Source organism: Schistocerca gregaria, chromosome 10 (assembly GCF_023897955.1).
Source record: "Schistocerca gregaria isolate iqSchGreg1 chromosome 10, iqSchGreg1.2, whole genome shotgun sequence".
In the NCBI taxonomy this organism is placed as follows: domain Eukaryota; kingdom Metazoa; phylum Arthropoda; class Insecta; order Orthoptera; family Acrididae; genus Schistocerca; species Schistocerca gregaria.
The window spans coordinates 125600668-125619836 of NC_064929.1; the positions used below are offsets into that span (position 1 = coordinate 125600668).

Consider the following 19169-nt stretch of genomic DNA (forward strand, 5'->3'; position numbering starts at 1 on the left):
TGTGTTTGTGTTGTGTTGTGAAAGGATCCTGTGACCACTGGAGACAGTGTCACAACTTCCTCCAAAGAAATCGTAACACAACACAAACACACAAATGCTATATTAACTGATGTATATCCACCTGATGATGGAGGTTTAAACCTTTGAAACGCGTCGTGGAAACAAATAAGCAGTGACTGGTAACAGTAAACTTATTGTTTCATTTAATGTCAATAACAGTCACGGTAAAGCCTAACCTAAAAATGTTCGCATTTAAAGTTAAAAAAGCCATTCTCAGCATCTTGTCTTCAAAGTTTCCTGTAAATTAATTGGCAACAATGGTGGAAGTAGTATGTGTGGACAATCTGAAATTTAAATTCTATAAAGGTGCCAGTTCAAATGGATTGGTGGGAATAAATTTAAACACTGTTTATTATGAACACTGTTTATGCTAGTGCTGTATCAAATCATATTTCTCACTATACAAGTTATGCTATCCAAAGTTATTATGCAATTACTATGCTTCAGTACAAACTTCAAGCATTGATACAATTTTGGGTACAAGTGAGAAGACAGTTACAACAAACATTGCTCTTCATAAAATACAACAAACACCAATGCTATCTACACTCTGTGGGCAACAGTCGGGATTCAGTCCATGTGAGCAACCTCAAGCATTACCTTACGCTTATTTAGATTGCTGTTTGCAACAATATCCACTGTCACCATCTGGTATAAGAACAATACACGAGTCGCCAGTGTGCTCACGCCAACTCTTTAGGCTTCATGTCTCCTGGAACAGATGTCGGTTCCTCAGTGGAACGCTGCAGAAGATTTTTGCTGAACCACGACGGGCGTTCCCTTTTCATCTCTACTATTCGCTTCCCCTAAAAATAGAGAAAAACATCTATTCAACACTTTCAACTAAAGTGTGTAACTTGTAATTACTATGTTCATGCAATTTTGACTTGTTGACATATGGCAGTAGAAAAATACCTACCTCGCACAAAAGCCTTCTACAAAAATTTCTCAACCAACTGTGTGTGTGAGAAAAATAATGAGACTGATAAATAGACTGACAACCCTGGGAGTGATCTGGCAACTTTGATTTACTTGTGTAGATTGGTGTGCCCAACCCCAGTTCCAGCTGCATACAGCCATCACACAAGTTTTGAGAGCATTATCAGTGAAGTTGTGTTTTTTTTTTTTTTTTTTGTGTGTACAAAAATGGAACAGCAAAATATGGAGCAATACTATGCAATCAAGTTTTCTGTTAAACTTGGAGAATTCATGAGTGTGACGTCTGAAAAGTTGAAACAGGCCTATGGGTAACATTCCTTATTGAGAGTACAAGTTTTCACTGGCACAAATTATTTTTGGAAGGCCAGGAACACATTGAAGAAAAACCTCACTCAGGGAGACCTTCAACTTCAAAAACTGAAGAAAACATGAATGTGTTAGAGGAGATTTACTGCACAGGACGAGAAGGAAAGATCAGTGCTTCCCTCTCATACTGTGCAATAAGTCTCTCCTAATCCATGGCTCAGGGTGACTTTCCCAAAATTTACGCCTTTTCCTTCACCCTGCTTTCTTCACATTCAACCCTTCTGCCTGAAGAAGGAGCCACTGGCTCCAAAAGCTTGCCTAATTATAACCGTCCTTTATGTGTGTGTTCTGCTGTCACTTGGTGAGTAAGAAAGCTGCCGTAACATATGACCAGAATTTCTTTTGGATCTTGGGAGAGGTATTTTGATAAGTTTTTGATAAGATTTTGCTATGGTGGTCACTCAGTGCCTTGACTCATTGCCATTTATAGCCAACTGCTTTTCCTTTAGCAGCTATCTATCTAAAGCTGTATGCTTTGTTTTATACCTGTTGTATAGTGTTTTTATTTCTTTTTCTTGGTGACTGTATACCTTGGAGGGTCCCTTCTATGTAGATATCCCAATCATGTGTATGGTCAACTATTCTACACCTGTGCCACTGTTTTTCTACTTGCTTCTGAGCAGGGTCAAACTGCTTCAAATTACTCATTGAGCTATGATACTACTGACTCCTTATCTTGTTTCCTGAATATGTATATCTTTCTACAGTCCCACATTTTACATTCATCCTTGTCAGTCTCAACATAAGTTCTATTCTCCCAGTACAATGCTTTCCCATCACATATGATTTCGTGTTACAACATTTCCTGCATTTTAAGTTTTCTTTGACATTATCACGATCTTTAACATTGATTTTCATACAGATTTCTGCAAAAAGTGCAACATATTCCCACTCAAAGTCAGCCTTGGAACAAAGCAGAAAATGTAGACTGTAAGCAAAGCTATTGGTCACATAATGTAATGTTAGTGCAGTAAGCAAGTTGGGTCATCACAGCCTGTATTAAAGGCTTACAATGTTTGGAAGGGTTGGGAGATATGCTGGGTAATTGCCTTAATGATAATCAAGATCTGACAACAGTGACTCTAGAACAAACTTTCCTTCTGCTTATTATGTTGTATTAAAACAGCTTTAATTTAATTTCAGAATCACTTATACAAATAAACACCACTATTGAAGACGACTGTCTCTATAATGAGCTTTCATGAATCGCTGTCACTTCAAAGTGAAATATCCTAACGGGTACTAGGTACGCAGTTTTAGGTTGGTACGACCTGATGTCAGACATAAAAAATCCTCCTCAAGATGCTCTGTAACGTGACAACAATTTCTGCCCTCTTTCAGCCAGGGCATCCCTGAACCGAGTAACCTTCCTTGTCTGCAACAAGCTGTAGATTTTGTACCTGTTGTTCTCTGTTTATGAAGACTGCCAACTTTAGTGTTTAACCCATATTGTGTTACAAGTTTCATTACTATAATTGTATAATGATTATTAACAATAAGTAAATAAAACAGAAAGAAACTTCCACATGGGAAAAATATATTAAAAACAAAGATTCCAAGACTTACCAAGCGGGAAAGCGCCGGCAGACAGGCACATGAACAAAACACACAAACACACACACAGAATTACAAGCTTTCGCAACTGGCAGTTGCTTCGTCAGGAAAGAGGGAAGGAGAGGGAAAAATGAAAGGATGTGGGTTTTAAGGGAGAGGGTAAGGAGTCATTCCAATCCCGGGAGCGGAAAGACTTCCCTTAGGGGAAAAAAAGGACAGGTGTACACTCGCACACACACACACATATCCATCCGCACATACACAGACACAAGCAGACATCTGTTTTATTTACATCGTCATTAATTTGAACCCAACAATTACGTTTGTTATTGTCTCTGTTGCATTTCGAAATCTTCTCTATCGTCTGACTTTCTCTTTTCGTTTGTACAAGAAGTTTCACTTTGTATTCATCTTCCATTTTTCCGTAATCTACCATACATTTTATCCTGCCTACTTATACTCAATAATACGTAATTTACTTCCAAACCATAACCTAAAATTTTCAACGCTTTCAACATAAGCGCTGCTATAAAATCCATTGTTCCAAGTTTACAAACATTTCGTGTAAACTTGTGAATACTATTTCACAGCTTCAGTTCCTTCACCCATTACACAACCATCTCAGTTTTTTTTTTTTTTTTTCCAACAACTTTCGTTTTATTTCCATTCCCGTTTCTCCCACAAAACCGATCATTTTTTAGCAGCTTCCCACAGGTTTACACGTTATTATTTCTTCATCAAACAATTGTTAGCCTCATTATCATAACCTGCCAGTACATAACCAGTCCTTTGAATACATTTACACACATATTCTTCGAGATTTTATTCGAAATTTTTTTTTTCGAATTTTATTTTTTCGCAAATTATTTTTTCGAAACTTTTTTCGAAAAAAATTTTTTTGTCGAAATTTTCTTGAATTTCTCGAAATTTTCTTGAATTTCCCCACCCTTTAACGTGATCTGGAGACAACATAACTACCCAACCTTTGCACCCATTGTTGTTCACCAACCTAAGTTCAGCACATGATCAACATAGCTCATCTCAACCAACACTCTTTCGACTTTTTTCACACCTTTATCTCTCCCTATATAAATCTCTCTTTACTTTCACTTTAACCTCATATTACCCTTTCCACCTAGATGTCTGCTTGTGTCTGTGTATGTGCGGATGGATATGTGTGTGTGTGTGCGAGTGTACACCTGTCCTTTTTTTCCCCTAAGGGAAGTCTTTCCGCTCCCGGGATTGGAATGACTCCTTACCCTCTCCCTTAAAACCCACATCCTTTCATTTTTCCCTCTCCTTCCCTCTTTCCTGACGAAGCAACTGCCAGTTGCGAAAGCTTGTAATTCTGTGTGTGTGTTTGTGTGTTTTGTTCATGTGCCTGTCTGCCGGCGCTTTCCCGCTTGGTAAGTCTTGGAATCTTTGTTTTTAATTTATTAACAATAAGTCTCACATTAGAACAATAATTTCTTTTTAATGTGGTTTCACAAAAGACTTTTGTTTCCATGTTTTGTTTACACCATTAGACATGAAAGGGACAAAGATGGAGACCCGCATGCCCATTTGTGTGTGTATCAGCACTCAGCCACTGCCTTTCAGACAGATTCTTTGCATACAGTAGAGAGGCAAGTAGAGCTCACTGTTCTTAGAAAGAAACAAAAACAATAAATTATTTTAGGTTTTTTTAAATAGGCAAAATTTATATGTTTTTATTTCATATTTTGAACAATGTAAAGAGAACGAGAGCACGTGTAATTTATTCATCTTCACTTGTTTTTTTTTCCGATGCTTTCCTGTACTTTACCCTTTCTTGGGTTAGTCCACTGAAAAATGTAAAAATAATAGCTTTAAACACTCTTGCAAGTTCTTCAAGAACCAAGGATTTGTCTATCCTCTGCACAGATGCCGCTCCAGCGCAGCTGCTGTTACAATAAGGTCATCTGTAAAGTGTATTCATAATATTCTGAGATACTGAGTCTGCGGAAAGCAGTGCTGGAAGTTTGTTCCACTGCCAACCTGAAGTTTCTTGTGGCCTTGTTGAATACAACATTTTCCCCTCCTGTACATTTTTAGTGTGACCTAAGTACTGGATTGCATTATACAGGCAGTCATTGTAGGCAGCAACACAATTACAGCAAGGTGGGAGTTGAAGCTGCTATGTAATCTGGCATATTAGTGACCTTTCTGCGCCTAACATTATATGAGCTCCACTGCTTTTTAGTTCTTCATGTGGTGGGACTTTGATGTGAATGCTTCGGCAGTTGATTACTTAGGGACGGGGTTTGGGGAGGTGGGGGCATTTTGGGAGTTATGAATACTTCAATAGATACTGGCATACACACTGAAGCACCAAAGAAATTACTATAGGTATACATATTCCAATACAGGAATATGTAAACAGGTAGAATACAGTGCTATGGTCAGTAATGCCTATATAAGACAAGTCTCTGGCGCAGTTGTTAGATCAGTTACTGCTGCTACAATAGCAGGCTATCAAGATTTAAGTGACTCTGAATGTGGTGTCATAGTCAGTACACAAGTGATGAGACACAGTATCTCCAAGTTAGCGATGAATTGGGGATTTTCCCGCATGACCATTTCAAGAGTGTGCCACAAATATCAGGAACCTGGTAAAAACATCAAATTTACAACATCGCTACGGCCGGAAAAAGATCCTGCAAGAACAGAACCAATGACGACTGAAGAGAATTGTTCAACGTGACATAAGTGCAACTCTTCCACAAATTGTTGCAAAATTCAATGCTGGGCCATCAATAAATGCTAACGTGTGAACCATTCAACAAAACATCATGCATGTGGGCTTTCGTAGCTGAAGGCCCACTCATGTACCCTTGATAACTGCATGACACAAAGCTATACACCTTGCCTGGACCCATCAACACCAACATTGGACTGTTGATGACTGGAAACATGTTGCTCAGTCAAATGCATCTTGTTTCAAATTGTATCGAGTGGACAGTCATGTATGGGTATGGAGACAACCTCATGAATCCATGGATGCTGCATGTCAGCATGACTGTTCAAACTGGTGGAGGCTCTGTAATGGTGTGGGGCACATGCAGTTGGTGTGATATGGGACCCCTGAGACATCTAAATATGAGTCTGACAGGTGACACGTATGTAAGCATCCTGTCTGACCACCTGCATCCATTCATGCCCATTGTGCATTCCAATGGGCAATTCCAGAATGACAACGTGATGTCCCCGACATCCAGAATTGCTAGAGAGTGGCTCCAGGAACACTCTTCTGAGTTTAATCATTTCCACTGGCCACCAAACTCCCCAGACACGAACATTATTGAGCATATTTGGGATGCCTTGCAATGTGCTGTTCAGAAGAGATCTACACTCTTATGGATTTATGGACAGCCCTGCAGGATTCACAGTGTCACTTTCCTCCAGCACTACTTCAAATTAGTCGAGTACTTGCCACATCGTGTCACGCCACTTGTGCGTGCTCGCGGGGGCCATACAAAATATTAGGCAGGTGTACCAGTTTCTTCGGCTCTTGAGTGTATGAGGGTCATTGCAAAAGTCATGGCAACTATTTTTTGTCTTGAAAATTAAAAAGTACCGAAATATGCAAATGGAAGGCTAGTTCATATGTAAGCATTACATGAAGGGGAGGGATGAACACACACACACACACACACACACACACACACACACACACACACACAAAGATACAGCATAAAAAAAGAAGATAAAATAAATTTTGTTGTTTCAAACAGATTTTACTGTCAATTGCAACAGAACAGAATAGTACAGGGCAGGAACATGGTCTTGAGAGTCTCTTGAAATAGTCTCCGACCAAATCCATCACATACTGCAAACACTGTGCAAGACGTCGAATACCTGTGGCCTCAGCACGTGAGAATTGTCGAATCTGATGTGTCACTGCGGTGCAATGTCTTTACATGTTTGAAAGCATGTTCCACACAATCACTCTTTCAGTTTTGGTATGAGGTTATAATTGCAGGGTGTTAAGTCTGGCAAATATGGTAGATGCTCCAGTACTTACCACCCCCATCGCACGAGCAGATTCCACACGCACGCTGCCGTATGGGCTCTCACTTTGTCCTGAAGAATTAATGCACTGTGTAGACGTTCAGGACGGTTCTTCAAAATAACACCACATAGGTGTCATTGCAGAAAACTATGACAGTAGTACAATGAATTGACAGTTTGTGTATGGGGGACAAAATGGCACGAAATCACTTCTCTAACGTCATATGCTATGATAAGACAAGGGAGGGATTCCTACAAAATTTCTGCCTGTGTGATGGACCCAGATGATGCCATTCCGAGGGACTGGGTTTCAGTTCTGGTTCGTAGGCCCTGGCTCAAAATTCATCTATGTGCAGCAGTTCTCACAAGCATAATGTCTCCCTCCTCCTCGTAATGCACTAGATGCACATGACAAATTTCTTAACATGCCCATTTTGTCACTTCGCCTGATGCAGAGGCACCAACTTTAAGCACGTGTAGATTGTTGCAGAAAATCCTGTGGATTGTTGTTTTCTCAATACCAGCTTGGCCCTGTAGTTCCTGCAGCATCTGTCTGCTGAGGTTCCCTTGGCATTGGGTGATCTGGGTACGAGCACAATCCGTACACACACTGAGAGACCACACGTATTGGAGCATGCCGGCCATTGTAGCTGTGCCGCGCCTGAATAAATCTACCCACTGATCAACATTTCGGCATGATAGAGCAGCATTTCCTACTTCCACAAACACCTCGTGGCACTCTTGTACGTTCCTTCTATGGTGAACTGTAATCTTTACATAAGAGCATTGTTCAAGTTGGGTAACATTCAAACTGAAAGGCTTCTCAGCTCCCACTTACTCTCTCTTCATGCTTCATTCTCCTGGACAGGACTGCTACCTTGTGTCACATCACATTATTGTGGATTCTGGGCAAACACCAACCAACACACGACAGCGCATAGTTTGTAATGTACTACTGTTGCAACACATTTGCAATGACAAACTTTCTTTCAACTTTTTCCTTGTGCTGCATCTTTAGTACAATGTGTGTGTTCATTCATCTCCCTACACAAAGTGTTTATATATGAACTAACATTCCATCTGGATATTTCAGAATTTTTTAATTCGTTACCATTCTCAAGACAAAAAATACACAATGTGATCAAAGTGCCCAAACACCCACAAAAACATACATTTTTCATATTAAGTGCATTGTGCTGCCACCTACTGCCAGGTACTCTGTATCGGCTGCCTCAGTAGTCATTAGACATTGTGAGAGAGCAGAATGGGGTGCTCTGTGGAAATCATGGACTTCGAACGTGGTCAGGTGACTGGGTGTCATTTGTATCATACGTCTGTATGTGAGATTTCCACACTCCTAAACATCCCTAGGTCCACTGCTTCCAATGTGATAGCGAAGTGGAAACGTAAAGGGACACGTACATCACAAAAGCGTACAGGCCGACCTAGTCTGTTGACTGACAGAGACCGCTGACAGTTAAAAAGGGCCGTAATGAGTTAATAGGCAGACATCTATCCAGACCATTACACAGGTATTCCAAAGTGCATCAGAATCCACTGCAAGTACTATGACAGTTAGGCAAGATGTGAGAGAACTTTGATTTTACAGTCGAGCGGCTGCTCATAAGCCGCACATCAAGATGCCTCACTTGGTGAAAGGAGCATAAACATTGGATGATTGAACAGTGGAAAAACATTGTGTGGAGTGAAAAATCACGGTACACAATGTGGTGATCCAATGGCAGGGTGTGGGTATGGCAAATTCCTGGTGAATGTCATCCGCCAGTGCGAGTACTGTCAACGGTTTAATTCAGAAGTAGTGGTGTTATGGTGTGGTCGCATTTTTCATGGAGGTGGCTTGCACCCTTTGTTGTTTAGCGTGGCACTATCACAGCACAGGCCTACACTGATGTTTTAAGCACCTTCTTGCTTCCCACTGTTGGAGAGCAATTCGGGGATGGCGATTGCATCTTTCAACACAATCGAGCATCTGTTCATAATGCACACAGCCTGTGGCAGAGTGGTTGCAAGACAACATCATCCCTGTAATGGACTGGCCTGCCCAGAGTCCTGACCTGAAACCTATAGAACACCTTTGGGATGTTTGGAACGCCCTCACCAACCGACATCGATACCCCTCTTCAGTGCCGCACTCCGTGAAGATTGGGCTGGCATTCCCAAAGAAACCTTCCAGCACCTGACTGAACATATGCCTGCGAGAGTTCAAGCTGTCATCAAGGCTAAGGGTGGGCCAACACCATACTGAATTCTAGCATACTGAAGCAGGGCGTCACAAACTTTTAAGTCATTTTCAGCCATTTCAGCCAGGTGTCCAGACACTTTTGATCATATAGTGTTGTTGCCATGACATTTTCAATGTCCCACGTATATGAACAAATGAATATGTATAGCTCCTATATATACATATAAAACGCATACACAAAAAACCTGTTTGTACAGTGTAATCCAGTACTTAGTTTGCATTAAGTTCCTGAAGGAGGGCGGCAGCATTTCCGTTGTAACATTAGGCAACGTGGCACTGCTATGTTAGACCTACAAACAGCTAAAAGCAAGGGAAACTGTAGTCATTATATTTCCCAGTGATATAGAAAATAGAAGTAATTCGCTGAATGACAGACCTATATAACTAACATCGATCTGCAGCAGAAATTGGCACATATACTGTGTTTGAATATAATGAATTACCGCAAAGAAAACAACCTGTTGACACAAAGTCAGCACAAATCCAGAAAACATCATTCTTGTGAAACACAACTGGCTCTTTATTCACACTAAGTAAAGGCTATCAACAGAGGACCTCAAACTGACTCAACAATTCTAGATTTTCAGAATGCTTTTGACACAATTCCTCACAAGCAGCTTCTAATCAAATTGTGTGGCTCAGCTCAGACTGGATTCATGATTTCCAGTTAGAAAGGTCTCACTTTCTAGTAATTGATGGAAAGTTATTGAGTAAAACACAAGTGAGACAGAAACACAATTAACAGTGGAAAGGGACTGGAATTTGATAATAGGAAAAGTAAGAGAAAGAAAAAATTGAAGAACATGGACTGGCAGAAATAAATGCAAGGGGAAGCTGCCTTGTATAATTTTGCAAACACTTGGTTAAACATTCTTGAAAGTAAGTTGTATAAGTGAAAAACATCTGGAAACACCAGAGTTTCAGACAGATTATAAAATGGTAAAACAAAGCTTTGGAAACCAGATTATAAACCGCAAAACATTTTCAGGAGCAGAAGTGGGCATTGAATAAAATTTATTGGTTATGAAGGAACCGAAGTTGACCCTTACCATAATTTATTAGTTATGAGAGGCAATTAAAGGTGAGGAAATTGAGAGATATGGGAAATTAAGTAACTGGAACCTAAATAAGTTAAAAGAAACTGAGTTTGTTGTAAGTTTAAAAAACAGTATCATACAACATCTGATGGAAATGGGAGAAATACTACAGAAGATGAAATCATGAAAGCAACACAGCAAAAATTAGGAAGAAAGGCAACACCCAATACAAATCCTTGGATAACATCTGAGATATTAAATTTAACTGACCAAAGGAAAAACGCAAAAAATTCAGAAGAAGCACGCAAAAGGGAATACACACATCTAAGAAATAAAATGAAAAGCAAAACTTTAGAAGCCTGAAATATTATACAAAATACAGAAGTGGTGTATAGGAAAAATAACAATATTTTCAAGAAAAAAGCCAGAGTATGAATAACTAGAAGTCAGGTGGCAATCCAGTACTAAACAAAGAAGGGAAGAGTGAAAGGAAGAAAGGATATATGGAAGGACTATATGAACAAAAGAAATCTGAAGACAATATAACAAAAAGGGAAAAGAAAAAAAGAAGATACGATTGGGTATACAACAGCATGAGAGAAATATGATGGAGCACTGAAAGACCTAACTTTAAAAACAATGTAGCAATCAATCCCCATAAATAAATGTGAACGAGTATTTATGGATCTAACAAAGGCATTCCACTGTGTAGACCACAAAACTTTAGTAGAAATATTAGGATTATATGACATAAGAGGAAATCCAGGGGACTGGATTCTCTCGTACCTGACAAACAGGAGGCAACATACTGAAATTACAAAAACTACTGCTGAAAAATAAGATCTAAAGCAAGAATTTTACACTTCTCTGTGCCACAAGGCTCCATTCTTGGCCCAATACTCTTCATTCTATACACAAATCACATCCCAAATATGATTGAGTATGGTAGTATAGTAACCTACGCCGACGACACAACTCCTCTGTTCAAAGTTAAAGATACAGAAAAGTTAGAAGTAAAAGCGAATGTAGAAGTAAATAATGCCACCCAAAGATTTACTGGATTAAACCTGCACAACAATATTACTAAAACACTTTGTGTACACTTCAGACTTTGAAACTTTCACAGTGAAGATGCTCCATTCTTGGCCCAATACTCTTCATTCTATACACAAATCACATCCCAAATATGATTGAGTATGGTAGTATAGTAACCTACGCCGACGACACAACTCCTCTGTTCAAAGTTAAAGATACAGAAAAGTTAGAAGTAAAAGCGAATGTAGAAGTAAATAATGCCACCCAAAGATTTACTGGATTAAACCTGCACAACAATATTACTAAAACACTTTGTGTACACTTCAGACTTTGAAACTTTCACAGTGAAGATGCATAGATGAGTGCATAGAAGAGAACACCAAATTTACAAAATTCCTTGGGATAATTATCGATGAAAATGTAAAATGAATAAGCATGTAGAATATACAAGGGGGAAACTCAGTGCAAATGTATGTGTGCTGCACATATTCAGCTACCGAAAAGATACAGGCATTATGGCTGGGAAAAAAAAAAAAAAAAAAAAAAAAAAAAAACTATGCATTAATTCATACGACATTAAGTTATGGCATAATTTTGTGCCCCCCCCCCCCCCCCCCCCCCCAGAGGTACCTCGAAAACAAACATTAATAAAGAATTTAAATTACAAAAAAGAGCCATAAGAATGATAGCCAAACTTAAATGGAAAGATTCTTTAAACCAGCTTTTAAAGCTCTCAAAATACCAACATTACCCAGTATACACCTACACAAACTCCTCTGTTGGACCAAATTCAAATATTCTGCCGACACTAGAGACGGTAACACACAACACGACCACGACACAAGAAAACGGAACCTCTTCCATGAACCTAACACACCACCACAAAATACAAAAAAAAGCCATCATATGCTGGACCAAAAGTCCTTGAAAAACTCCCTTCAATCTTTAGAGACATAAACAATAAAAATATTTTCAAAAAATGTCTGAAAACATATCTAATAGAAAATTGTTATTACAGTGTTAATGAATTTATGTGCACTACTGTTCAAAACAAGTGTACAAAATCTACACTCCTGGAAATTGAAATAAGAACACCGTGAATTCATTGTCCCAGGAAAGGGAAACTTTATTGACACATTCCTGAGGTCAGATACATCACATGATCACACTGACAGAACCACAGGCACATAGACACAGGCAACAGAGCATGCACAATGTCGGCACTAGTACAGTGTATATCCACCTTTCGCAGCAATGCAGGCTGCTATTCTCCCATGGAGACGATCATAGAGATGCTGGATGTAGTCCTGTGGAACGGCTTGCCATGCCATTTCCACCTGGCGCCTCAGTTGGACCAGCGTTCGTGCTGGACGTGCAGACCACGTGAGACGACGCTTCATCCAGTCCCAAACATGCTCAATGGGGGACAGATCCGGAGATCTTGCTGGCCAGGGTAGTTGACTTACACCTTCTAGAGCACGTTGGGTGGCACGGGATACATGCGGATGTGCATTGTCCTGTTGGAACAGCAAGTTCCCTTGCCGGTCTAGGAATGGTAGAACGATGGGTTCGATGACGGTTTGGATGTACCGTGCACTATTCAGTGTCCCCTCGACGATCACCAGAGGTGTACGGCCAGTGTAGGAGATCGCTCCCCACACCATGATGCCGGGTGTTGGCCCTGTGTGCCTCGGTCGTATGCAGTCCTGATTGTGGCGCTCACCTGCACGGCGCCAAACACGCATACGACCATCATTGGCACCAAGGCAGAAGCGACTCTCATCGCTGAAGACGACATGTCTCCATTCGTCCCTCCATTCACGCCTGTCGCGACACCACTGGAGGCGGGCTGCACGATGTTGGGGCGTGAGCGGAAGACGGCCTAACAGTGTGCGGGACCGTAGCCCAGCTTCATGGAGACGGTTGCCAATGGTCCTCGCCGATACCCCAGGAGCAACAGTGTTCCTAATTTGCTGGGAAGTGGCGGTGCGGTCCCCTACGGCACTGCGTAGGATCCTACGGTCTTGGTGTGCATATGTGCGTCGTTGCTGTCCGGTCCCAGGTCGACGGGCACGTGCACCTTCCGCCGACCACTGGCGACAACATCGATGTACTGTGGAGACCTCACGCCCCACGTGTTGAGCAATTCGGCAGTACGTCCACCCGGCCTCCCGCATGCCCACTATACGCCCTCGCTCAAAGTCCGTCAACTGCACATATGGTTCACGTCCATGCTACCAGTGTTAAAGACTGCGATGGAGCTCCGTACACCACGGCAAACTGGCTGACACTGATGGCGGCGGTGCACAAATGCTGGGCAGCTAGCGCCTTTCGACGGCCAACACCGCAGTTCCTGGTGTGTCCGCTGTGCCGTGCGTGTGATCATTGCTTGTACAGCCCTCTCGCAGTGTCCGGAGCAAGTATGGTGGGTCTGACACACCGGTGTCAATGTGTTCTTTTTTCCATTTCCAGGAGTGTAATTTAACATTAAATAGCCCTAGAATAATTTTGTAATAAATTATATGTTTGCTAAACAGTAGACAGTAAAAACTACATACCTGATTAGACTAGATTAGTACGTGTTCCATAGATCATGAATACAACACTTCGTAATGATGTGGAACGTGTCAAGTTGATAAAAGGCGTCTATACAAGATATTACATTAGACAAAAATATTACATGACAGTCAATATTCTTTTTTTGGGGGGGGGGGGGGGGGAAGAGAGAGAGATTGGGAAATTACCTATTTACTATATCCAAAAATTCATCTAATGAGTAGAAGGAGTTGCCATTAAGAAATTATTTTAATTTCCTTTTAAATGCTATATGGGTATCTGTCAGACTTTTGATGATATTAGGTAAGTGACCAAAGACTTTTGTGGCAGCATAATTTACCCCCTTCTGCACCTGTCAGTGCATGAAATAAAAACAGGACTGTGGCCTAAAGTTAAGAGGAAAAACTAAAAGGTCTGTGATTTGTTAATGACATTGCAATTTCTACAATAAACGACAAAGGGCTTGAAAGATCTGTTGAGTACAATGGATAGTGCCTTCAAAACATGTTATAAGACAAATATCAAGAGTAATAAAAGAGTTATGGAATGCAATGACATTACATCAGATGATGCTGAGGAAATTAGATTAGGAAATGAAATTCTAAAAGTAATAAATGTGTTTTGCTGCAAAATAATTGTGAATATAAACTGAAGAATGGTAAAAGTGAGAAAAGTGCTTCTTGAAAAGAGAAATTTGCAAACATCTAATATATAAACAAGAGGTAGGAGGCCTTGTGAAAATTGTCTGGAATGTAGTGTTATACAAAAATGAAACATTAATGATTGACAGTACAAGCAAGGAGAGGAAGAAATTTTTGAAACATGGTGTTACAGCAGAAGAATACACGGTTAGACCGGGTAACAAATGAAGAAGTATTGTATGAAATTAGCACAAAAAAATGTTCTGTGATACAACTTGACTAAAAGAAGGTAATGGCTGGTGGTATGGGAGGGGGGAAGGGGGACTGAGAGTAAAAATCGTGAGGCATGCTGAAGCTTAACTACAATAAGCAGGTTTAATTGGACATAGGTAGCAGTAATTAAACAGAACTGAAGTGAACTGCATTCCAACCCAGAGAGCATACTTTGCACTAAAAACTGCAAATGTGTTTGCAAGTAGAAAAGATATGACAGAAACAATCATTCAAAACAAAGAAGTCTAGCAAACATGGGCTGTAAAACGCATACACAAAGAGCTACGAGCACTTCTTTATCTCTGGTACTGTGCAACAGATATTTTTTAATACAAGCTCTTTGCATTTCATATTTTGTGAGGAGGTAGTACGGACCAAAACAAGAAACAATGACAACTAATAGTGGGCTCCAAAGTGCATACCTTTAGAGCTATAAGAACCTGTTCATCTTCACTGCTATCAAACACATCTCTCCCACTGAACAAGTGCTGCTCATAGCTTTGATGAAATGTATTTTAAAACCCATGTTTACTAGACTTGTTGACTTTGAATGACTGTTCTTGTCATATCCCTGAATATTGACCAGTACTACTGGAACATCGTGCATAAGTTAGTCCACACTGTAAACATCATAGATTTCTTAAAAGTTTTGTTTGGTGAGAAATTATTACAGCTAGCTTTACATCTACCTGTATCTCAGATTTCTTTTCTGTCATAAAAAACCTGTTCCCGTTAAAGTTGGTACTAAAATTACAAATGTTGGTGCTTTTTCAATCATGCTTAGGTAAGAAGTAACATAAGGGGATGAAGAAGTCTCTGTCTGTATCTTAATCACTGGCTTCTCGTTACATAATTTTAAAATCAATATGTAACTAACTGCAAATACAAAAACCACATAAACTCACAATTGTGTTGCATATCAATTGCTTACGGGTTAGACTGTTCCAGTCTTTCTCCGTAATACATCCACTACATTTACCCCGATTGGCACAGTAACATACAGAAACATTATGTCAGCTGAACATACCTTCCAAAATTCATCCGACTGTTCTTGCTTCTCACCCTCATAGACGACTACCACTTCTTGTTCAACAGGATTCAAGCCTAGTTCTTTTTGAATTTGTTCTTGCATCGCTTCCGTTTCCAGCTTCACTTTCTCATAGCAATGGGCTGTTTAAAAATGAAATTAACTGTTTATATCACGCTGTTTTTCCGCGGTACAAATGCAAAAGAAAATGCTTTTTACTTACGACACAGATTTCTTGCTTCGTAAGAATTGCCACATGTGTTACATGTTAGTAAATGCTTCTTTGGCTTGAGAATCTTGAGATGGTATTCGGGATTGCCATACTTTCTTTTTAGCCTCCTTTCGATAGTGCGCCTATTTCGTGGCACAGCCCACAAAAATCCGTCACCCACAATACTTTCTAACAAAAAGGCACTTGTTGACGGCGTTGGAATTACATTTCCAGCGTATGCTAGAGCGTAATTACCTATTAATTATTACACAGTATTAATGACGTTCTTAATATTCTTGTGTATACAAAGTATCCTAAGTACTGCGGATTATACTTGCCATGGGGGAAGTTCTGACCCATAAACATTTGAAGAAATACTTCTTCTATTCTTTTCAAGGCAGTGCGCAGTCTAAAAATGACTCCAGCCATAGTGGTTTGCAAAACTAATCGAATTCACAATAATTTTACCAACATGCAATTTATAACCTCAATATCGCACAACCGGCACAAAATACACCAAAACATCAACATTGTCTTTGGTAAATAAACATATCAAAGTTTGTGGCTGCCGCTAAGTTCGACTTTCAACTGTCCAAAACTCGAACACTTCAGCCATAAGCCTTCTCTTATTTTTGGCGTTTCAGCTATTATACATATGGACAAAGCTACTTTGCAAGGCTTTTCTTTCTCCCTGTCCCTGGACTTCACCTTAAACCCACAACTGTCATATTCGCTTCTGGGCTGTTCCTTCCTCGCTTCAGTCCATGTTTTGGCTTTTCTTTGTATCAAGATGCGCTTGTAATTTTGTCTTAACGGAATGCTTTCGTGGAGATCCTTCTGTGATATACCCACTTCTTGCAGCTCATGTTATATCTCGATGAACAACGCCTCTCTGGTTTCTGGTTGAGATAATAGAGTAAGCTTCCATTGCTTAACCTCGTAGGACTCATGCGGTCATAAAAAACAATTCTTCTATTACAAGGTACAAATATATATGCGATCTTTCGTACATGCTTGTAGAGTTCGTATTTTATGTTATCTTCTGAATTCGTCTCTTCTTTGCCTGAACACTGGAAATTCCTCAAGCTCTCTATTTTTTATCTCTATTTTCTCGATCAGTATATCGTTTCTTGATGTTAATGGGTATTGATTTCTTCTTATAGATGTTTCTGTTTAGTTGATATACTGCTCCCATTTTCCTGACCTGTGATGCAAAAACTTCTTTCTCAGAGATCTCTCAACTCTTCTAGGTACTCAAATTTCTCTCCTTGTTTGATTTCCCTTTCATGTGTCACTAGTACTTTTAGTGTCGTCTTGTTTGTTCCATTTTCTTGCAGATGTTAAGCCCCCCTTTGCTGCTTTTCTCTTTAGTCAATAAGCCTGCCCAGTTGAAAAGTGAAGGTGAGAGTCCATCTCCTAGTCGGACTCTCATTCTAACTTCAAAACGGTCTGAAGTCTCTCAGATAAATTTCAGTTATGAGCGATATCATTTATTTATTTTTGGCTGGAGAGCTGCGTCTGGCTGATTAGCCAGTCTGTTTCGATTAAAATAAATCAAGCATAATCGATACCTTCCTTGCTGGGACGACAACGACTTTATTTGTACGTAGGTCAGGTAACACAGAACGTCATTAGACGCAGTCTACATCAAGATAAACTCGAGAGAGAACAAATAAGACTCTTGTTGAATAAACATGAACATATCAATTGCTAAATCTAAGAGTAAACGACACGCTATAGATGAAATACAGCGCTCCTGGTAGCCGGAACCGATTTGACAGCGTGAAATCAAACACTGATAGCACGACAAACACGTGAGAAACGCACACACTACACTGCTCTGAACTGCTGGCAGCGGTCGCTACAACAGATCCCTCGGCGCAAGTGGAGCGCCATCCAGGAAGAGTGTCGGAAGTGAACGCGTCGACCAGATCTCATGACACGCCGGTCCCCCTGGGCTGATGTCATGGCCGGTGCTGGTGCAAGATTTGCTGTTGCTGGACAAGTTACTGGGTGAGGCTGTGCCTGTCGAGTCTTGGTGGAGGGCTGTGACTGAAGACGTATGTCGGCTTGACCCCATCTATTGTAACAGTAGTGTGTTTGCTGTCGACCAGAATGTGCGATCTCCCCTCTTGACGATACGATCCAGTCCGGTGTATGGTGCGTAGGGCTAATTTGACGCCATCAGCAAACAACATTATGTTTGTGCATATACTGAGGTCTTTGTGGATAAAACGTGATAACAGCTCCAAGCCTGGCTGCGGTGGTCCACCTTTGTGATGTGATCTCTAAGGTGACTGGCGAAAGTAGACGTATTCGTATCAGGTTGCACAGCAACATCTACAAATTCTCCAAGCAGTCATAGCGACTCTCTGTACGGCAGTTCTGCAGAGGAACTATCCGTTTTTGTGTGAATTCAGTAGGCCAATTACAAGTGTCGGCAGAGCTTCTGTCCTACCTGTCAGTGTGGCACGTTAGAGCTCTTTTAGTGTTCAGTGCCAACGCTCCATCATTCCATTGTTGGCCGGGTGGTAGCTTGTTTTGTAATGATTCGTGTCACAGAATGCTGATTCGAACAGCTTGCTGCGCACTGTGGTAATTTGGACAGGACACCTGAAACATGATACCCACTTTAGCTTTGGTCCCCCCCCCCCCCCCCCTTAAACCAACCGACCAACCCAGAATGGCAAGAACACATGCACCAAAGTTTCCACGGAGATGTTATACAGAGGTGCTGCTAATGCCCAACGTGTGAATTAATCCAGAATAAGATTTTCACTCTGCAGCGGAGTGTGCACTGATATGAAACTTCCTGGCAGATTAAAACTGTGTGCCAGACCGAGACTCGAACTCAGGACCTTTGCCTTTTGCGGGCAAGTGCTCTACCAACTGAGTTACCCAAGCATGACTCACGCCCCGTCCTCACAGCTGTACTTCTGCCAGCACCTCGTCTCCTACCTTCCAAACTTTATAGAAGCTCTCCAGCGAACCTTGCAGAACTAGCACTCCTGAAAGAAAGGATATTGCAGAGATATGGCTTAGCCACAGCCTGGGGGATGTTTCGAGAATGAGATTTTCACTCTGCAGCGGAGTGTGTGCTGATACGAAACTTCCTGGCAGATTAAAACTGTGCGCCAGACCGAGCACTTGCCGCGAAAGGCAAAGGTCCCGAGCTGGA

The 19169-nt window shown here is 40.8% G+C and overlaps 1 protein-coding gene across 1 annotated transcript; it reads right to left on the minus strand.

The window, feature by feature from the left end:
- Positions 1 to 393: 393 nt before the first annotated feature.
- LOC126293382 (39S ribosomal protein L32, mitochondrial) lies at positions 394 to 16867 on the minus strand. The gene is made up of 4 exons (XM_049986589.1): positions 16330 to 16867; positions 16004 to 16246; positions 15781 to 15923; positions 394 to 866 (listed from the first exon to the last, which is right to left on the minus strand). Exons 1-4 carry the CDS (start codon positions 16418 to 16420, stop codon positions 744 to 746), a joined length of 600 nt encoding a protein of 199 aa, XP_049842546.1. The 5' UTR covers positions 16421 to 16867; the 3' UTR covers positions 394 to 743.
- Between the last annotated feature and the right edge of the window lie 2302 nt (positions 16868 to 19169).